This window comes from Melopsittacus undulatus, chromosome 1 (assembly GCF_012275295.1).
Source record: "Melopsittacus undulatus isolate bMelUnd1 chromosome 1, bMelUnd1.mat.Z, whole genome shotgun sequence".
Classification (NCBI taxonomy): domain Eukaryota; kingdom Metazoa; phylum Chordata; class Aves; order Psittaciformes; family Psittaculidae; genus Melopsittacus; species Melopsittacus undulatus.
The window spans coordinates 97,975,877-97,997,373 of NC_047527.1; the positions used below are offsets into that span (position 1 = coordinate 97,975,877).

The 21,497-nt window shown below is 51.5% G+C and overlaps 1 protein-coding gene across 1 annotated transcript in view; it reads left to right on the plus strand.

Annotated features, from left to right (window-relative positions):
* Positions 1-19,692, plus strand: part of CCM2 (CCM2 scaffold protein) — a 31,516-nt gene extending 11,824 nt beyond the window's left edge. The window contains exons 2-10 of the mRNA XM_034063382.1: positions 11,723-11,896; positions 12,173-12,256; positions 12,463-12,646; positions 14,171-14,307; positions 15,389-15,524; positions 16,027-16,084; positions 16,870-17,008; positions 17,522-17,660; positions 19,066-19,692. Coding sequence (XP_033919273.1) covers positions 11,723-11,896; positions 12,173-12,256; positions 12,463-12,646; positions 14,171-14,307; positions 15,389-15,524; positions 16,027-16,084; positions 16,870-17,008; positions 17,522-17,660; positions 19,066-19,346 — 1,332 coding nt within the window. The 3' untranslated portion in view covers positions 19,347-19,692. The remainder of the gene's footprint in view (positions 1-11,722; positions 11,897-12,172; positions 12,257-12,462; positions 12,647-14,170; positions 14,308-15,388; positions 15,525-16,026; positions 16,085-16,869; positions 17,009-17,521; positions 17,661-19,065) is intronic.
* Positions 19,693-21,497: the final 1,805 nt, after the last annotated feature.

Genomic DNA, 21,497 nt, shown 5'->3' on the forward strand with positions numbered 1-21,497 from the left:
CGGCATCCTTTGAGGCAAAGTATTGCCTCACCTTTGCTGGAGACAGATGCTTGATCCTGCTCCTCCAAGGGGAACTGCAGTAGATGCAGTTGAAGGGAGTTTTCAGGTCTGTGCCAGCTGTGGCTGAGTCAGGCCAAGGCTCTTGCTCTGGTTTCTCACCTGCACCTCTCTGCTTCCCACCTGCCAGCCTGCGTGGGTCCTTCCTGAGCCTGCCAAGCTTAATTTCAGCATGAAAATCTCCCATGTTTTGCTCCATGCTGGCTTGTTTTGCTTCCAAACTCCACTCTGGCAGCTATATGTGCTGCTGTATCATAGGGGGAAGCTCTGGAGTAGGGTGGGTTGGGGCAGCACCCCCTAGCCTTGTCACCTATCCTTTGGAAATATATAGTTGTGTCCCTGAGAGCTGTTGTCTTGTTTCCCTTGTGTAGCTTTTGTCTGCTTCATTTCAAAACAGTTTTGAGAGTTGGTGCTTTCTGTGTCTGTCCTTGGTGGATGGTGAAGCCCATGTGCTGGGACTGCACCAGAGCCCAGCCAGCTGAGGATGTGGGGAATATATGGTAAGCCCAGATCTTGCAAAGAGAGAGCAGAGACTTCTCGAAGCATCTCTGCAAATTTAATTTGACTTACATAAAATTCTGCTTGTCTCTTTCCTGTTCTAGTGACTTTAATACCATTCAGAAGAGATACTTGGAAGCAGTGTTCCCATAAAGTCCTTCAGATTCTTTGCTTAGTCTTGGTCAGACTTGGTCACCAGCTTCTCCTTGTCTCCCAAAGTACCTTTTTGTGTTTACCTAGCTAGAAGACAGCTATACCACACCCTTCTTGTGTCCCTGCACTAGGAGTTTGCCAAGCAGACTTTTCTTAACCAAAACAAGTACACTAAGCTCTAAAAATCAATTTCAGCAGTGCACTTTGTGCTGCTGGATGTTGACATTGGGTTGTGTGAATGTCTGGGCTTCCCTGCTTTTGTTTTGTAACCTTGTTAGGTTAATAAAGTGATTTCTTGATTAAAAGCAGGAAATGGCCACCTTTCCTGGTTTAATTTGAGGTGTGAAGTCTCCTTGGAGAGCAGCTTGCACAGGAGGCAGGAAATATGGAAACTCTCCAGAGCCTGGCTGAGCTAACATGAAGAGCTGGTAGTGGTGAGATGCTACCTTAGTGACCTACCATCTCATATAGGGTTTTTTGTTTTTTTTTTACTGCGGGAAATGAATGATGCTTTCACCCAAGGCAGATGAACTCTGTCTGCCTTGTGTAGGTCCAGCCAGGCTGTTTCTGGAAGACTTTAGTCTGGAAGAATAAAGCTGGAGTCACCCTTGAAGCTGGAGCAGTGCTGGATTTATAGGAGCAGTTGCCTCAGGAAGCTGGATGTCACCTTGGGAAGTGTTCCTTGCAGGGTTTGCCTGGGACTGGATGGATACCAGTGACACCACATCTTCAGCTGGCTTTGTTTATGGAAAACACCAGTGAAGAGGTCTTTGTGCAGAGGGGGAGACTGAGTTTGGGAGCAGACAATGTTTCTTAAATAGCTTGGGAGATCATCCCTGAACTGTGGGACACAAAGCCAAGTTACCCACACAGCTCCTCTGTTCTCTTGCATGTTGTAAATCACACGTGCCCTTGAACACCACAAGCTGCACAGTGAGACAGTATAAACACCTCTCTTCTAAGGACTCCTGAAGGAGCTGGCATCATTCTATGTCCCTGTTTTTTATGGAAAGGGTCCCTCTGTGCTCCCAGTATAGTCTGTGTCCTGAGAAGGAAAGAAAAGCTTCAAGGTGCATAAGCTGTGCACATGCATTCTCAGTGTAGGGATTTTGGCTCCTTTGACCAATGGAAATGAATAGCAGCACATCCCAGAGTACACACTAAAACAACCCAGACCTTGTTTCTTACTGCCAGAAACATCCCAGATCCCTTATTTGACAGTCTAGACAAAAACCTGCTGGGGCATTTATGTCTACACTGAGTCAATGCAAAGGGTGTTTCCTTGTGAAACCATCCTCCCAGCAGACAGCCATAAACTATGTAATTGCATCTCTGGGTGTTTCACCTTTCCTCTTTCAGTATGCAAAGAATGGGAATAATCTCCTGAAAAATGAAGTTCAAGTGGCTGTGCTGGAGGGTGAGCCTCCAGCTGGAGCCCAGCGGTGCTTAGACATTCCCACGGCTGTTCCTCCTCTTCTCCTTTCCCTTCTGTTCCCTTCCCTATTTGTGACATGCATGATCTCATGTGAAGAATGCCAGTAAGCCAGAACCTCACCTTACCTGTGACTGCCTGAGGTAGTGTCTGTTTGCCAGTGCCCTGCTGCCTGCTCTCCCTGTGGTGCCCATCCACCTCCTGGATCCAGAGTATTGATCTTTTCTGGGTGGGTGGTCATCCATGTCTGCTTCCAAGGCTTGAAGAGGCAGCTGGGCTGGGAAGTGTGGTCTTCCTTAAAATCATCCCTGCAGCTGGCAGGGTCCTGGGAACTTCATGTAAACAACCTGCAGGATCTGTCAGCATCAGTCAGTGCTTTGATACAACCACCCCTCTGAGACCATGCCTGTCCCACCACTTCCTGCTGTTCCCAGAACCTGGACTGGCACAGCTGAGGGAGGCACCGAAATGGTGGGAGAGACCTCCTGGAGCTGATTCTGATGCTGGAAGACCTTTGGGTGCTGTGAGGATGGACAAATGGCAGCCATCTCTTTAGGGATTTGTTTGTGAGAAGCTGTATCTTCAGTGTGACTCTAGAAGCTGGGTTTAAGGAGAAAACACTGGAGGTTTAGTTTTGGATGGAAAAAAAACTTAGGGATGTGAAATAAATGTTTAAACTTAAAAAGTAGGCGAGTGTTCAAAATCTTTTAGTCCTGATACCTTAGGTAGAAATGTTTTGGGAAAATCAGGGATCATAGAATCATACAGTCATAGGTTGGTTTGGGTTGGAAGGGACCTTAAAGCTCATCCAGTTCCAGCCGCCTGCCACAGACAGGGACACCTTCCACCAGACCAGGCTGCTCCAAGCCCCATCCAACCTGGCCTTGAACACTGCCAGGGATGGGGCAGCCACAGCTTCTCTGGGCAACCTGTGCCAGGGCCTCACCACCCTCACAGGGAACAATTTCTTCCTCAGATCCCATCTCAGTCTCCCCTTTGTCAGCTGGGCTTAAATTCTGTCCAGTCCTGCAGAGGTGGATTTGTGGATTTAGAAAGGAAGGCATCAAGAGATCAAATCAAGCCCATGAGCTCCTGAGCTGCTCTTAGTACTGCTTCTAGAGGTGTGCTGCTCCTAGAGGAGGGTTTAGCCGGTGGCAGTGTTGATACCTTTCTCCCTCATTCTCAGCCCGGGGGCTCCACTGCTGCCCGGGAGCCTGCGTCAGGGCGAGCCTCCTGAGTGTCTCTGCCTCTGGCCTCTTCCAGATGCATCAGCTCAGCCTGGCTCAGCTGTGCATCCAGGGATGAAAGCTATGGGTGGAGGCCCGAGCCAGGCCTTAGGAATCTCTCCGGCAGGAGGAACAAGGCTCTGCTAAAAATAGCTGGGGAAAATTCCTTTCCTCTTGCCTTAGAGGAAAATCCTGTCAGGGAGGCTGGAGCCTGGTTTAGCTGGCAGGGCGGTCCCAGATGTGAAAACACAGAGCTGAGCCTTGCTTTGTAAGTGGGCTTTGTGCAGCCATTGCCTTTCATCTCGAGCTGCTGCCCTCTTTGTGTCTTTGAAGCTACACTCAGGCGCCAGGCCCACTGTTTTTAGGAAAAGTCTGTTTCTACATCACTTATATTTGATGATGTGTTTGGTTGAGGAGTGGCTTTGAATCAAATACAGTGATGTCAAATCCGAGTGAAATAGGGATTGTTTTTTATTGTTTCACTCTGATGCCACTGGGGTCAGCTCCATGTCAGCCTGCAGGGAGATGGGGAGCAGCAAGAGGTACCAGGGCCAGCAGAACCAGCCCAGGGAGCTGAAGCCAGGTCATGTGGAGCCATGTGAGGACCTGGAGATTGTCCCACCAGAAGGCTGCAGGGCAGGGTGGTAGGATCGAGAAGCTCTCTGAGCAGCCAGAGTGATCTCAGAGAAGATCTGTCTGCTGGCTGGGTTGGAGGAAAGCTGTCAGGGCTAGAAAGGGGACCCATGAGAAGCTCACCATGACCCAGCACTGTGTGCTTGGGCCCAGAAACCAGCCATGTCCTGGGCTGTATTCCCAGCAGTGTGACCAGCAGGTTGAGGGAGGGGATTCTTCCCCTCTGCTCTGCTCTGGTGAGACCCCACCTGCAGTCCTGCTCTGGGCAATAACATAAGAAGGATGTGGAGCTGTTGGAGTGAGTCCAGATGCTCTGAGGGCTGGAGCACCTCTGCCCTTGAGACAGGCTTAGAGAGGTGGGCTTGTTCAGCCTGGAGATGTTCTTCAGCTTAGATCCCACATGGACCTTCAAGGGGGTTCTCCATGGCTCCTGTTGCTGAGCTCTTGATGTATTTTTCCCTTGCAGTGGTGGGGTCTGAATGGTGCATTTGTGGAACCTGGGGTAGTGGGGACCATCCTGTCTTACCAGAGGCTGTTTTCCTACCACACATCAGCACCAAATGATGTTCTTCAATGAAGCTACCTCTGAAGTTAAATGTGGAGAGGCTCCTGCTCCTTAGGGCTGAATCAACCACCCATCCCTGCTCAGAAACCTGGGCTGCCAGCACTGGGCTGGGTGCCACTGCTGGTCAGACAACTGCAGATCTGCTTGGCTTTGCTGTGTGCATTGCTGAGCTGCTTGTGGAACGTGAGTTTTGGCTTGTGCTCAGCTGCTTGGGCTGTAGACAGCAGTCAAAGGCAGCTCAGTCCTCTTCATAGCAAGGACAGAAGCTAACTCCTTGACCATCCCCTTGCAAGTTCAGAGATATAACTGGCTTCTTTGGGGGTGAACTTGAGTATTGGTCTAGTCAAAACAAACCTGATTACAGGGACAGGATGATCTGGAAAAGGTTGCATCTACCTGATGAATGCCTCAGCTGCCCCCAGTACTTGTTTGAGTCCTCTGCCTTGTTCTGGTCCAGGACCAGAGAAAGTCTTGGTAAGCATCAGTAAACAACAAGTCATAGAATCACAGAGTGGTTTGGGTTGGAAGGGTCCCTAAAGCTCACCCAGTTCCAACCCCCTGCCATGGGCAGGGACACCTTCCACTAGACCAGGTTGCTCCAAGCCCTGTCCAACCTGGCCTTGAACACTGCCAGGGATGGGGCAGCCACAGCTTCTCTGGGCACCCTGTGCCAGGGCCTCACCACCCTCACAGGGAAGAACTTCTTCCTCAGATCTCATCTCAATCTCCCCTCTGTCAGTTTAAATCCGTTTTCCCTTGTCCTGTCCCTACCTGCCCTTGTCAAAAGCCCCTCTCCAGCTTTCTTGTTGGCCCCTTTAGGCCCTGGAAGCTGCTCTAAGGTCTTTCTAAAGCAGCTTTCTCTTCTCCAGGCTGAACAACTCCCGGTCTCCCCCTTCAGGTATTACTGTTGCAGTGCTTCTCTGTGGCACAAAGAAAGATAAACAATAAGCTCTTCTGGCAGGGCTGTGCACTTGCAGCTTACTTTGAGGATACAGAGTATATACTCATTGTGTGTCTGGCTTTCCCAGGCCAGAATCCACCTGTGCCCTCATTGCCCTCGGCTTATGGAGCACCCTGGCTGGCGCTGGGGAGCCTGTTCTGCACTCACAAAGCCATGTTTCTGTGGCATCGCCGTGCTGGAGTGTGGTTGGAGTTTATTTTTGACCTGCCACATCTTCTCTAAACAATCTGAATGCAGTTTATTTCTTGCTTGGTTTCACATTTTGTCATGACAGGCACCTCCTGTGACTTCTTGTCCTTCCACACATGCCCTGTGGTCCTTTATTCGTTTCCTTGTGTCTGCCGCTGACAGTAAGCTCACACAGAGCCCCTTTGGGCTTATTATTTCGCTCAGTGCTGTATCATGTGCTCCCTTTGTGCAGATACTCTCTTCACTGAAGCTTTCACGTCACCAATACGCTTAAGATTGGCTTTGTGATCTGCTCCCAAACATAGCCCAGTCCTGAAGCGCTGCTGGCAGCTGTCTAGGAGAGTTCTGCCTTCACCTAAAGCAAGCATGCTGTGCATCCCTTTAGGAGCAGGATAACTGGATTTGGGATGCAGTCTGTCCTGGGGATGCACTGCCAGCCAGCAGCAGCACTGAGTGGCTGTTTAGAGCTTGGGCTCCCTTAATCTCCATGCAGACGTGCTGGGGGAGAATTAGCCTTACAAATTTGAGATAATCTCTTTGAGCGGATTGAGAAGCTGTTTCTGCTGCTAAAGGAGGGATGCACTTTCACTTTCATGTTCAGCTCAAAGGCTTGAATGTATTTAAAGGGACCATGCAAGGCTTCAGTGGTTTCTTGATGGATGCAAGAGGCTGGGCTCTGAATGAAAGCAGGAAATTGAGACTGCTGGTGCTCCATCTGGAGCAATGGTGATCTAAATGACGTTTAAATCCTCCCTTTTCCCAGAAGTGGCTCTCTTGGGATGTCCAAAGCCCAGTGGGAGCTGGGGCCAGGATGCATGGCTAGGTGTGCAGGCCCAGCAAGCAACCAGCTTGGTGGCAGTTGGTCCCTTGCACTCACCAGTACTGTGTGCCCTGGGCCTAGGTGGGTTCTGGGGGGACACTGGTGGGGCATGTTCAATTCTGGTTCCTATTCAGTGTCTCTCATTCAAACCTATGTGACTTTTGACAAGGGCAGGTAGGGACAGGACAAGGGGGAATGGCTTTAAACTGACAGAGGAGAGATTGAGATGAGATCTGAGGAAGAAGTTCTTCCCTGTGAGGGTGGTGAGGCCCTGGCACAGGTTGCCCAGAGAAGCTGTGGCTGCCCCATCCCTGGCAGTGTTCAAGGCCAGGTTGGATGGGGCTTGGAGCAACCTGGTCTGGTGGAAGGTGTTCCTGCCTGTGGCTGAGGGCTTGAACTGGATGAGCTTTAAGGTCCCTTTCAATCCAAACCACTCTGTGGTTCTATGCATTAGCCAAGTCTTAAATCCTCCTTAAATGGATGAAATGGCCTTTTTCCTCTTGAATTTCATAGACCCTGGGGGGTTGGTCCAGGGGGGTTGTGGAGTCTCCTACGTTGGAGATATTCAAGGCCCGCCTGGACAAGTTCCTGTGTGATGTACTCTAGGTTACCCTGCTCTTGCAGGGGGGTTGGACTAGATGATCTTTCGAGGTCCCTTCCAACCCTTGGGATTCTGGGATTCTGTGATTGGTAGCAGGAGGTTCTGAGAATTGACCTAAGTTTCCCTAAGGAGTGACCATGTTTCCCATCCTCTGCTGGGAGCATGAAATGCTGAGTCCTAGCTGGAACAAGGTGTTCATGTAACCCCTTCCTTGCTGCTTCTCCTGATTTCAAGATGCTTTTATATGCTTTTGAGAAGCAAGCCATGTGGGAATGAGCTGCTGACATCTCTTGTCTGCGCTGCCCTGTGCTGCCAGTGCTCCGCCGGTTCCCTGGCACAGGGATGAACGCGTCCTTTCCAGACAAACCCTGCTTCCCAGCCTAACGGCTTTTACATGGCTGCCCAAGCTGTTCCGCTGCAGATGCCTCTGGGCCAGAGAGAAGCGCAGGAAGGTGGGCTGGGAAGTTGCATTCAGAGGTTGATATGATGGGCAAGGAGGGGTTGGAGAAGAAAACAAGCTTATTTTATGGGTTTTAAGGAGAAATGAGATCCTTCTTTCACCAACCCTATTAGTTAGGCAGCATGCTGGAGAGGTTCACTTGCACTCCAAGATGGGAAGAATCTGCAAGGTGCAAACACCAACAGGCTGCAGCCTGTCAGGTCTTCAGGTGCTGCTTCTCCAACTGACCTCCTTTTTGCCTCTGCTCAACACACAGATTTCATCAGGGAAATAACTGCCTTCACCTGCTTAATTTGATTCTCTGCTTGTGAAATGAGCAGCTTGTTTTTGTTAATCCTCTGGGCCTGATTCAGGCTCACGTTTGAGCCCTGCAAGGCTCTCTTGAACATTTTGCACTCTCCTGAAGGGCCTTCTGGGAGGCCTTGGCTCAGGCAGGGAAGTCTTAACCTCATTTCAAAGCTTTGCTTTTCAAATGTGAATCTTAAGGACTAGAAATACAGAACCTGAAAAAGCTTCACAGCCCTTGGTCTCAATAGATCATAGAATCACAGACTGGTTTGGGTTGGAAGGGACCTTGAAGCTCATCCAGTTCCAACCCCCTGCTACGGGCAGGGACACCTTCCACCAGACCAGGTTGCTCCAAGCCCTGCCCAACCTGGCCTTGAACACTGCCAGGGATGGGGCAGCCACAGCTTCTCTTGGAGAACAAAACAGCTCCAAAACTCAGGGGAAGAACCAGGGTTAAAAGCTCCTGTGGACTGGGGATATTTCCATCTTGGGTGCAAGTCCAGGCTGTAGTGGCAAAGACCAAAGGATGCTGAGGAGTTCCAGGGAGGTTAGGGGTGTAGGAGGCAGGCTGATGTGTCTGAGAGCCAGGAACATGATCGAGCTTTCTGAAATGGGCTTCAATGCCTTACTTTGCTCTTAACCAGCAACTTGATTTTGTCACTCTTGCTGCGTGTAACAGAAGGAAGCTGTGGTTATTGCACTTCCTGGCCACGAGCCGGGTTTGACTGCCCTTCAGCAGGGGCCACGAGCTTGGGAAGCCCCTGAGACAAGGATAGCAGCTTCTCTCCCCTCTTGGAGGTGCTTCCAGTGAAGCCACCAAAGGCTCTGCTCCAGCACTGTTCGGTTCTGTTCCCCGTTAGGTGGGTACTTCAATGGAGAACGAGGTAGGTGCTGGTTTTATGTTGGCTCCCAGAAATGCAGAAGCTGCTGTTTCACGTTGCGTCATGCCTTTGTCTTTGGTTTGGGCTTCCCAAATCCTCCTTCAGGGAGAGCCTGGGGCTCAGGGGGTGCAGGATGGTCCTGTCGGAGCATCCTCCCAGCCCTACAGGGGCTGCCTGCATCCTCAAGGGAGAAGCAAGTTTCTTCTGGTTTGCTCCATATGGACTGGGACAGATCCGGCAGCCTTGGCATGGAGAAGTGAGCTGAGCTGCAGCTGCCAGACCCCGGCTGGTGGAGGGGGAAGTATTTTGGGGCTATTGTGGCACAACCCTGACCTTGGCAGCAGATTTCTGCATCTCTGCTGTTGATTCCTACAGTATGCTGGTGGAACGAGGCATTTATGTGCCAGCAGACAAGGTTGGGGTTGGATACTCTTGTAGGTGGAGAGGCAGAGCCCCCCATGCACTGGTCTTGGCAAAAAGAGTTGTTGTGGTCAGGATTTTCTTCTTTCTGAGGCTAGGAATGGTCCCGGCCCCTCAACAGGGTGCCTTCCCTAGAACCTGGAGTGCTTGGTGGTCTTGGTCCTGCTGCTGTGAAGGCAGAGCTGTTTTACAAGGCCAACATTGTGTAGCTTTGTTTTCTGTCCCTTCTGTCCTACAAACTCTCTATTTTTATCTCCCTAGTCCAAGGGACATTTTTCAGGGCCGTGCTGTCCCCAGTGTCCTTGTGGTGCCTGGCTCACTCTGGGAGCTGGTAAATACTATTCAGCCAGGAGCTGTTCCATCCCACTTTCCCATCCTAATACAACGGTTTCAAATTCTTTTGGTTTGGCTTTACTCTCTCTTGTTCCTGTAGATAGACTCATAGAATCACAGAGTGGTTTGGGTTGGAAAGGACCTTAAAACTCATCCAGTTCCAGCTTAGCTTTCTGGGCTGCAAGTGCACACTGCCGGGTCATGGGGAGCTTCTCATGAACCAACAGCCCCAAGTCCTTCTCCTCATGGCTGCTCTTCTCAGTCCAGTCTCCCCCATCCTGTGTTTGTGCTTGCGATTGCCCTGACCCATGTGCACAACCTTGCACTTGCCGTGTTGAACTTCATGAGGTTGGCACTGTCCCACCTCTGCAGCCTGTCCAGGTCCCTCTGGATCCCATCCCTTCCCTCCAGTGTGTTGACTGCACCACACAGCTCAGTGTCATCAGCAAACTTGCTGAGGGTGCTCGGTCCCACTGTCCGTGTCACTGACAAAGCTGTTGAGTGGTGCCGGTTCCAACACCAACCCATGCTCATCTACACTGAGAAGAGCAACAGGAGAGGCTGAAGCTGCCTGATGGGAGCAGATCCTACGCATGCACCTGAGCATGGTCCTTAGTTGCTATGCAGGGAGTAGGTGACGTGGTGATGGTGTTCCCCTGCCAATTATAACATGTTGTGGCAAGGCTCGAGTGGTTTAGGTGAAAGGTCTGCAGCAGTTCTTCTTGACGGTGGTTTCTAAGGCAAAGTCCTGCGGTGGACAGTGGCAAGAGATGAGCTGAGTTTGCTGGAGGGTGCTGTTCTTTAAGGTTGCAGAGCACTCAGTGTTTGCCTGAGCAGAAGCACTTGGTTTATATTTAATTAATTTGCTTTGGAACCATCTTTTCTGCCTGTGCAGGATCAGGGAAGTCAAGATGTGGTTGCCCTGAGGAGTGGGATGCAGAAAGCATCACTGCCCTGGGATGGGGCAGCCACAGCTGAGCATGCACAGGGCATCCACTGAGGAGCCTGGGAGCTCTGCCTTTCCCTTCCAGTCCATGCAGTGGCCACTTCACACTGCTGGGAATCCCAAGCCCTGGATCTGCCCACTTCAGAATGCTCACTGGAGCTGGTAAACTGAATTGGAGACATCCGTGCCCACTCCCAGTCATTTAGCCATGGGGCGGGCTGGTGAGGAACTTGGTAGGGATCTAACATGGGTTGGTGATGGGCCCTGGGCGTGCAGTATTGCTGGGCTGTCTGCCCCATGCCCAGGTGAAAGGATGGTGGCAATGCTCTCTCTATAGCTGGGAGCCCATGTGTGTATGCTGCTGCCAGCTGGACTCGTGTTGGCTCTCATGTTTTTCCAAATCCAACAGTCAGTGCTTCAGGAATAGCCAGTAGCGGGTTTTCCCAGGGAAAGCCATCTCCTGTGTCATGTACTCATGTTTGTGGGTCTCCTCAGAGACCTCAGACAAGTTTTCAGCATCTCTGCCTTTTCCTTTCACAATCCTTCATTGAGTTGCTTTCTGCAAATGCTTGGGCGAAATACAAAATGGCTGTGGAGCAAGGAGGAAGCATGTGGCCATGGCTTGCTGACTCTTACCACTCATCCGAGTCGCTATTTGTATTTGTTTTTCACTGAAAGGTTGGGCATTTTGACTTTAGGGGAAAACCATCCCATTTTGACAGCAGGCACTTGTGTTCTCATGACATGTCCCAGGAAAAGGATTTTCAGTGGATGATCCTGTACTTCTGGAGTCATAGCTCTAAATCCAGACTGTCTGCTCAGTGGCTAAGGCTGGTCAAACCAGGCTGTAAGTACAGATTTACAGGCTGGAGGAGCCCTGGGCAGTGAGTGTTGATGGTTTTATAGAATCCCAGAGTAGTTTGGGTTGGAAGGGACCTTAAAGCTCATCCAGTTCCAACCCCCTCCCCCAGGCAGGGACACCTTCCACCAGACCAGGTTGCCCCAAGCCCCATCCAACCTGGCCTTGAACACTGCCAGGGATGGGGCAGCCACAGCTTCTCTGGGCAACCTGTGCCTGGGCCTCACCACCCTCACAGGGAAGAACTTCTTCCTCAGATCTCATCTCAATCTCCCCTCTGTCAGTTTAAATCCATTCCCCTTTGCCCTGTCCCTACCTGCTCTTGTAGTTTCCTTCCATTTCTCTGCAGAAACTCCCTTTCTTGCCCTTAACCCAAAGGCCCCGGTGTTTCTCTCCTCAGCCTGGAATAGTGTCTCCTTTCAAACGAGTCTTCCTGAAGGGCGAAAAAGGGCGAGATAAAAAAGCCCAGGAGAAGGTTACAGAGAGACGGCCTCTGCATACGGTGGTGGTGTCCCTGCCTGACCGTGTCGAACCAGATGTGCTGCTGAATGACTACATTGAAAAAGAAGTGAAGGTAACATCTCCCTGGCTGGGACTTGAATATATATATATATTTATGTAGACTATATATATATACAGTTATAGATATATATATGGACTATATATAACTATATAGAGCATTATGGTGGCTTCAGGGCATGACAGATCCTCCATATATAGCATGTCCTAAACACAGCCTTTAGCTACCACCCCTTTGCTCTGTGTTGATGGTGTCTTGCAGTAGCTGGTGAGTTTGGGGCTGTTCTCTGTGTGTTTGTGCTGTGGTAATGGTTTGGTTCTTCTTTCCCAGTATTTAGGTCAACTCACATCCATCCCAGGGTACCTGAATCCCTCCAGCCGCACGGAAATCCTGCATCTAATCGATAATGCAAAGGTGAGCACTTAGCATGTTGAGTGACCTACTCTGTGTCACTTCTCCGTGCAGCATAGAATAAGAATAGACTTCGTAGCTGCCATCAGGCTGGGTCTTGGTCTAATTGGTGTCCTTCATCCTGGCATTACAAACACGGGAGGGGAGCTCATTACCAGCCCATCACCAAAGAGGAAACATTTGAGCAAATCAGTGTAAATGTTTTGTAGAGAGCACACCAGCTCCCTGGGCAGCTGACCCAAGAACATGATGCTGTCATCAGCCTCTCTGCCTACAACATCAAGCTGGTGTGGAGGGATGGAGAAGATCTCATCCTCAGGGTCCCCATCCATGACATCGCATCTGTTTCCTACATCCGAGATGATTCTTCTCACTTGGTTGTGCTGAAAACAGGTAGGTTGTGGCCAGCACAAGCTGTGGCCCCATATTTTGGGGTTGCCATGTTTTGGGGTTGTGAGCCAGAGCCTCACAACAGCCAGAGTTGTGCTCATGGAGAACAGCAGCCAGCCTGACAAGAAGCAGGACAAAGGTTATGTTGGATGAGAACAGACCAAGGTGCCTTTCACAGAATCAGAGTAGTTTGGGTTGGAAGGGACCTTAAAGTTCATCCAGTTCCAACCCCCTGCCATGGACAGGGACACCTTCCACCAGACCAGGTTGCTCCAAGCCCCATCCAACCTGGCCTTGAACACTGCCAGGGATGGGGCAGCCACAGCTTCTCTGGGCAACCTGTGCCAGGGCCTCACCACCCTCACAGGGAAGAACTTCTTCCTCAGATCCCATCTCAGTCTCCCCTCTGTCAGTTTAAAGCCATTCCCCCTTGTCCTATCCCTACTGGCTCCTTATCAAAAACCCCTCTCCAGCTTTCTTGTCGGCCCCTTTAGGCAGTGGAAGCTGCTCTAAGGTATCCCTGGAGCCTTCTTTTCTCCAGGCTGAACAAGCCCAGCTCTCTCAGCCTGTCTCCAGAGCAGAGGTGCTCCAGTCCTCAGAGCATCTTTGTGGCCTTCTCTGGACTCACTCCAACAGCTCCACATCCCTCTTCTGTTGGAGGCCCCAGAGCTGGACACAGAACTGCAGGGAGGGGGTCTCACCAGAGCAGAGTAGGAGGGGAAGTATCCCCTCCCTCAACCTGCTGGTGATGCAGCCCAGGGCACAGTTGGTTTCTGGTCTGCAGGCACACACTGCTGAGTCATGGGGAGCTTCTCATCGACCAACCTCCCTAGGACCTTCTCCTCAGGGCTGCTCTCAATCCAGTCTCCCCCAGCCTGAATTTGTGCCTGGAACTTGTCCTGTTCTTCACAACCCTGTGCTGTTGCTGGGAGGATTTCATCACCATGTTGGATGTCTAAATGCGTGTGATGAATAACGGGGGTGGTATCACTTCTGACACACCTCACTTTTTGTAATACCTGGGGATTGCCTCCAGTCTGTTCCTGCCAATGGTGTTCTTGTCACACCTGCATGGTTTTGGTCTTGAGCATCTGGAGAATGCTGAGCTTCTTGAAAGTTGTAATGACAGTGACTTAGTGGATTATGAACCTTGTGATAACAAAGGACAATCTATACAATAAATGAGTGAGTGACTTAGAAAGCTGTAATTCTGCTGCTGGATTTCTGAGGCTGGCTAAGCCATGGAATTGAAGCTGGTGGCTTACAGAGTTGTCAGGAACTGGCTTTAAATTAAAGGCTTTGCATTAAAGACTTTGGCCCTGTGCGGTGTTCAGGTGCAGATCCTGAGCTTCTGGGAGCTCTGTCCTCCACGGTGCTTTCTCCTGGCCCTGGGATCCTCTGTGTTCCTGCTCTGGGTGCTTTGCTCTCCCTACAGGTGTCCTGCTCAGAGTCCAGGTTGCCATGTGAGGACTCCTCCTTGTTCTTTCCCTGCCTCAAGGTTTCCATCACGACTTCTCTCTTTCTCAGCTCAGGACCCTGGGATCTCCCCAAGCCAGAGTCTCTGTGCTGAGAGCTCCAAAGCACTTACTTCAGGCTCGCTGTCTGAGAGCGGGGTGGTTCCTGTTGAAGCTTGTTGCTTGGTGGTCCTGGCTACAGAGAACAAAGTAAGACTCAAGACACTCCATTAAAACTGCCCCACACTGGGGTTGCTTCCAGAGTCACTCTCAGATTGTGACCACACTGGGATTGGGGGAGGTTTTCCAGCTCTTAGACTGGGGTGGCCACAACTTCTCAGGTGGATGGTGGAAGACGATCAGCCCCAGGGTGGCCTCATCCTGCTCTCACCAAGTATCCCCTCTGCTACATGACCGGGTACTTACCTGGCCATATATTGTGTGATACACATAGGCCCAGTTGCAAGACTGCAGGTTGGGCTTTGCTGGCACATAGGGTGCTACCTGGAGGAGAAAACCTGGTCCCTGCCCCAGACCTGATTTTGACATAAGGGGATTGGAAGATGATTTTCTCTTGGTGGCAGTGCCTGCTGGCCCAGGCTTTCACCAGCAGCAGCAAATCTGTGAAGACGACTGAATCCTCCCACAATGGGATTTTGCTAACCAGGGCATTTTCCTTCTGCTGACCTGGAAATTTGTTTCATCTGGTGTCTGAATCCAGAGATTCTGATCTCGATCTGTGTGCTCTTGCTTCAATAGCAAGAACCTTTTGCCTTCAGAGTGGAGTTTTGCTTATCTTGTTTTCAGCTCTAATGGTCTCTGGTGTGCCTGCACCTGTTTGGGATGTAGGTTATGTAGCCAAAATTCCAGGGAGCTGTACTAAGTGGTTGGACAGAATGTCAGCATGAAATCTGGGTGTTACTAGCTGTGGGTTGATGAGAGCATCCCATTTCCTATCACTTAGATCTGGATGGTTAAAGAGGGCTGGGATGCTTCTCTGGAGGGATGGTAGATCTCCAGGGTTTCTCTCCTCTAGCACTGAGGAAAACCCTGTGAGACAGCAGGAGGTAGCTAACAAGGGTGGAATTTAGTACCTCCAGTCCTGGAGACCCTGTGGGTCAAGTGGTGCCCAGGCTCTTGGACAAGTGGGTTCCATGTCTTCACTGGGACAGCCCTACAAATCGAGCACACCACTGTCACACGTGGCATACCCACCCTAGGAAGCCAAAGAGAAAGGTCACTGCAGCATCTGCATCTTCTTGTGCCAGCGCTTCTTTGCTCCCTTCCCTAGGTAACTGCAGAGGAGCTGTGCTCACTTCTCAGCCAAGTCTTCCAGATTGTTTACACTGAGTCCACAATAGACTTCTTGGACAGAGCAATATTTGATGGGGCCTCCACACCGACACGGCACATGTCCTTACACAGTGGTAAGTCTGGGCTCTGCCCCTTGCTTTTGTCTTACCGGGCCCATCTGAGAGTCTCTCCTCATTTTCACCAACGTCCACCACCTCTCTCCTGCCACCCTCTGAGATCAGAACTGATCTGGTTCCTGCAAGGAACTGAAAACAGCCTTCTTCTCTGCTTTGAGTGTTAGCTGGACAGGCCTGAAGACTCTCTGGTGCCAGCAGATGTTCCCCAGCCGGGCTGTGAGACATCAACCATTATCCTTTTCCCCCAAACCCTTTGCTTTTCTATTCACCTTGGATGGAAGCAGTTCACAGAACAATCCTTTTGTGATTCTGCATCTCTGCTGAGTCTGTGTCCTGTCCTGCCACAGCATCACAGGCACCATCCTGGCCCCAGGCCTGCACTTCTCACCTTCCATCTGGGAAAACAGAGTCAGAAATCAATTTGTGTAGGTCACAGGCTGGCGAAAAGCACCGAGTTTCTGCTTCTCAAACTCCTATGTCTTGAATGCTTTCCTTGCAGATGACTCATCTACAAAAGTGGATGTTAAGGAATCTTACGAAACAGAAGCAAGCACTTTGTAAGTTAAACATGGCATGCTGTGCTCACTTGGCACTTGGGCTTGTTAGTGTGGCCTTGCTGGCAGGGGTGAAGCCCCCAGAGCAGGAACTGCTGCTGTCTGCACATTGAAAAGCTTCTGCTCAGTCTGGCTGAATCACTGGATGGTGTTTTTACTGTCTGTGTGCAGTGCCCTGGTCCCTGCCTGGATTGTTCCACCATTGTGGGTTTCCAGAAAAGGTCACATACATACACAATGTATGCCCAGGCCCCTGCATCAGCAAAGTGGGGATAGATACGATGCTTGCTCGGCTGCTTTGCCTTGGTGAAGTCCAAGCTGGAGCAGGGAGAAAGGTTTTCCCAAAACCTCTGTATTGTGGAAATTTTTTCCCTCCTGAATCAGCGATTGCTGAAAACATTGATGGTGTTTATGGGCTGAAAAACCTGACACACAAACCAGTTGTTTAAAATTGACTGGTGCTATTTGAAAATTTAACATTTAACACTAAATAAGGGGCTTTGATTATTCCCCCCCCCCATTCCCAATAGAGAAAGCAATTGGAGGGGAGATTTTCCCATATACATCTTCATGTTCAGCAGGTCACAAAACCAATGTAGTTGAAGTCCCCCCCTGTGCTGTGTGGGAGCCTTCAGATGACCTTCAGGAGCTGGAGGCTGCCAGCGTGACTGCAGAGAGCACGTCTCCATGTGCCTCCCTGCTTTCCCAGGCTCTCCCCTGCCACAACCACCAGTGACACAGAAGGTGTCAAGGAGATCTGGAGGACTCACATTCTGTTTGCATTTCAGTTCCTTTCCAGAAACCTTGGATGCAGGTGACAACTCCCCCTCTTCCTTCTCCACTCAGCAGTCTCCACACATTAAGACAGTCAGCGAGAGTGAGCTGAGCACCACAGCGACAGAGCTGCTCCAGGACTACATGATGACGGTAGAGTGTCCTTGGGATGGCAGGGCCTTGGGGTGAATGGGTTTTCTTCCCTTTAAGGCATTCAGGTGCTCTTAGGATTTGGTTTCACTGCCTTGGTGTGTGAAGCATGAGCTCATGCTGGTATAGGAACATCTCATTCTCCTTTTCATACAAGTTGTACTTGGAGGCCTCACAGGGCCCAAACGCAGGCTTACATCCTTCTGCAGGAGCACCCCGATTCTTTAGTCCCCTCTCACCACATAAAGGCATGCCACACCATCCACAGTGCACCACGTCTGTCACTTCGTGAGTCACAGGCCCTGTGTATACCCACAGCTTGTCCCTGTTTGAAAGCTGCCAGCTCCAGAGTGGGTCACACCAGCCTGTCCTGCTTTTCCATTGGGATGAACTGGTTCGTTAGTGCAGCTCTTATCAAGTAGCAATAAACCCAATAAACACCATTCCCAGGCTCCACATCATCTCTTCCTCCTAAAAAAATCTCAGTGACGGTTGCGCTGTGCTTCTGTTCTGCAGCTCCGCACTAAACTCTCTTCCCAAGAGATCCAGCAGTTTGCAATGCTCCTGCATGAATATCGCAACGGGGCTTCAATACATGAATTCTGCATCAACTTGAAGCAGCTCTATGGGGACAGCAGGAAGTTCTTGCTCTTAGGTGAGTGGCAGCTGCCAGGGATCAATTGTGGGTGACCAAGCGGAAGGTGAGAGGTGGCATCAGTCTGCTCCCAATCCCTCCTAATGTGCCCAGTACCACTCACTGATGCATGGGCCTCCTGAGAGGGTAGAGGGGTAATTGTGGGTGGCAGAGATTACTTGGGATGTCACCAAGCAAGGATCAATTGGTCTTTCCCTTGATGGTACCTCTTTCCTGAAGGCAGCTGGATCAACCTTGCTCAGGCCCTGGCCTCATAGGCTTGAGTTGCTCATCAGGATGCTCTCCTCTCCTTCCTGACTGCAGAGGGAGCCTCCAGACCAGGCACTAGGCTTCCCTGGGCCCACTGGTGTAGAGAGAGAGAATGTTCTGGTCCTTGGCCAAGCCATGCGGTGCCTGACATCAAGTGATTCTGGTGGTGGATGTGCAGCACATCCAGGCATGTTGAATCTGTGTTCCCTGGAGGGGACTTCATGGTGCTGGAAGGAGGGTGTGCACCGTGACAGGGGAGCAGGACCCTTCTGTTCCTCTTCATTATAAGGAAGCTGAGAGCCTCAGATCCCTCCTTCCTCAAACTTCTTGCTTTGATTTTGGGAAGATAAGGGAAAAGCAATTGATATCATCTACCTGGACTTGTGCAAGGCATTCAGCACTGTCCCACACAACATCCTTGTCTCTAAACTGAATGGACATGGATTTGACAGATAAACCACTCAGTGGATAAGGAGCTGGCTGGATAGTCACACTCAAAGAATTGTGGTCAGCAGCTCAATGTCCAAGTGGAGGCTAATGATGAGGAGTATTCCTCAGGGGGTTATGCTGGGACTGACACTGTTCAACATCTTTGTCAGCAACGTGGACACCCCACCTCTAATTACAAACAAAACCGAGTTAGTTACTTAGAATCCTGAAAGGGTAATCAGTGAGGTGTCCAGCCTGCATCCTGCTGCCCCTCTGCTTCCAGCAGGTGACAGCACCCTCCAGGGACCCTGCCCCACGGTGGGAGGCACGAGGGAGACAGCACAGATGTTTCCCGAGTGCAGCCTGCAGCGTGGGCTGCTGCAGTGACAGCAGTAAGCTCAGTAAAGCCGAGCAATATGTTTGGGTGAGGAACTGGGAGACGATCCTCTTGAAATCAGAAAATCCCACTTTAGCAGGATTTTTTAGGCTGCAGATCTCAGGGGTGTAAAATGGGAGTTGGAGTCCTCAGGAGACCTCATCCTTCCCTCCCCCCTAAACAGGCTCCTCTGCTGAGCCCTGCGCTGTGTGGGGGAGCTGAAGCACAACACTCAGAAACCCTGGGGTGCTTCAGCCAGCCAAGCAAACCCATGCGCAGATCCATCCCGGGTGTCTGTGCCATACAAATGATGCTGACTGTTCCCTCCTCGTGTTTTCATCCTGGTTCCAGGTCTTCGCCCCTTCATCCCCGAGAAGGACAGCCAACACTTTGAGAACTTCCTGGAGACCATCGGGGTGAAGGACGGCCGGGGCATCATCACAGACAGCTTTGGGAGGTACAGGCGGACTCTGAGCACCACCTCCAACTCCACCACCAATGGCAACGGCGCTGCCGGCAGCTCGGATGACCAGTCCGTCCCTTCCGAGGAGGATGAGTGGGACCGGATGATCTCGCACATCAGCAACGACATCGAAGCCCTGGGGTGCAGCATGGACCGCGATTCCTCCTGAGAGCGAGCGGGGGGAGGACGGAGACACCCCACAGCAGTGCCAGGATCCTCACCTTCCTTCTGGAAGAGGCTTTGGCGCTCCATCAGGATGCAGTTACTCTCCCATCCTCGTTCACAGCTCCAAGGGGCAGCTGGTGCCCTCTTATCATGGAGGACCCCAGGGCAGGAGCCCAGCCTGCGGCTATCTCCAGTTTGGTTTTACTGCTTCAGCAGGGAGACAGGTCGCCTACAGCCCTCTGCCTGGTTTACAGTTTTGCACATGGTATCCCTATTGTAACTGCTCTCCTCCTCCTCTCCTTCCTCCCCCTGTTTTTGAATGAAGTTTACCACAATGTGAATTATTTAAACCTGGTGTTGATGTTGTCGAAACATTTTGGCTCCAGCCCCACAGGAGAAGCTGCCAAGGCCTGTGCTGCTGCTGCCCAGCCTGAAAACCCCACCATATCCCCCCAGCTCGGCTCAGGAATACCAGGGGGCCCCAGGAGCTGGAGAGGGGGGGACACAGCTGATGTTTTCCCCACCAGCAGGTTCCTGTGTGCCCACAGACCCCTGTGTCTGCGACAGCCTTCCCTTCCTGCCAAGCACAAAGCTTTGCCCCATGAAACTCCCCTCGACTCAGTCTTCCCTGGCACTCATCCTGGGGTGCATGGTGGCTTCTGGGACTCCCTGGGGCCTGCACCATCCCTGAGGGATCCCAGACCCACCCTAGGAAGACTGGGGGGTGCAAGGGGTGTACATGTTGTACATATTTTATATACAGTTACAAATACACACTTATTTTTTTAACCAGAATCCCCATGCAGAGGGAGAGGTGCCATTTGCATCAGGCACCAGAGGAGGGGGGTGGTCCCTAGTTCTCCTGAAGGAAGGATGGTGCTGGAAGAGGGATAGGGCATCCCAGGCAGCACCCAGGTCTCAGCCAGAGACTCTGGCACCCAGGGGTGGTTCTGGCAGAGCTGGGAGTGCTCTAAGAGCAGGTGCTGACTCAGCAGTTTGGGGGATCAGGCCTTACCCCCCAGTGCCTTTAACCCCTACTTTGCCCTTGCAGCCCCCCCCCAGACCCTCCCTCCAGCCCCCTTCCTGTCCATCCCAGGCAAAGACCAGCCTTCATCCATCCATCCTCTCCCTCCCCACCTTGCTCTGGCCATTCCTTACCTTCCCTTCCCAGGATCACAGGCACTGGCCCTCGGTACGATCTGGCACGGAGTCACCATCGCACCCCACATTAGGCTGGGGTCAGGGTGACCCCAATTCTGCTCCAGGGAGGGTCCTCACAGCCCAAATCGTTCTTTCTCCTTGACTCATGGGGTACACGAGGCTGCATCCCCCCAGTGCCAGTCTGGGATACAGCTGGCCCCAAGGCTGAAAAGAACAAGGCAAAGGGTCCCAGCACACATCCTCCAGCAGCAAGAGAAAGGATTTAGCCAGGACATATCCATTCCAGGGAGCATCTTCCTCAGAAGCAATCCGCAATGGAGAAGCTCACAGTTTCCTCCTGCCCTGTGTTTTTGCCATCCACCGAGGGAAAGGGAGGTGAAGGTCCCAGCTCCATCCATAGGGTTCCTAGGTGTTGGGGACCGAGATCTTCCTCCTCGCCTCCTCCTCAAGCCCAGGAGGCAGCAGCGTGGGGCTGGAGTTGTTTCAGTGCCTTTCTGTGATTTACAAATTAAACCCCAAATTGCACATGTGGATGTTCAAGTCAGTAACAACTTCAGGAGATTTGGAAGAGAAAGCACACCCTATTTGTGGCATGATTGTGTATGGAGAGGCTTAAAACAAGCTGTAACCACTTGCAGTGGGTTATTACTCCAATGGGACTTAAACCTGGGAATAACCTGGGATGTGGCCTTCTGGGAGCCAAGGGGGTTTTCCTGCCTCCCTCTCCCTGTCGGTGGCACTGGGAGGCCACGTGTGTCTGCTTTCTGTATGGAATGCTGTTACAGGTGAATACAGTTCTGCACCCGGCCGTGGTTTGTCTCCTTGCTAAAGCCCTCGCCCAGCCCTCCGGGGTTGCCTGGCTTTAATTGAGCACCTCTAAATAGCAATAGGGTGGTAATGCCCTGATGGCTTCAGGAGCATCTTGGGACTCCTGTCACCCCATCCCACCTCATGCCCACTCCCAGAGACGCCCCTCCCAGCACAGCCCCCCCGA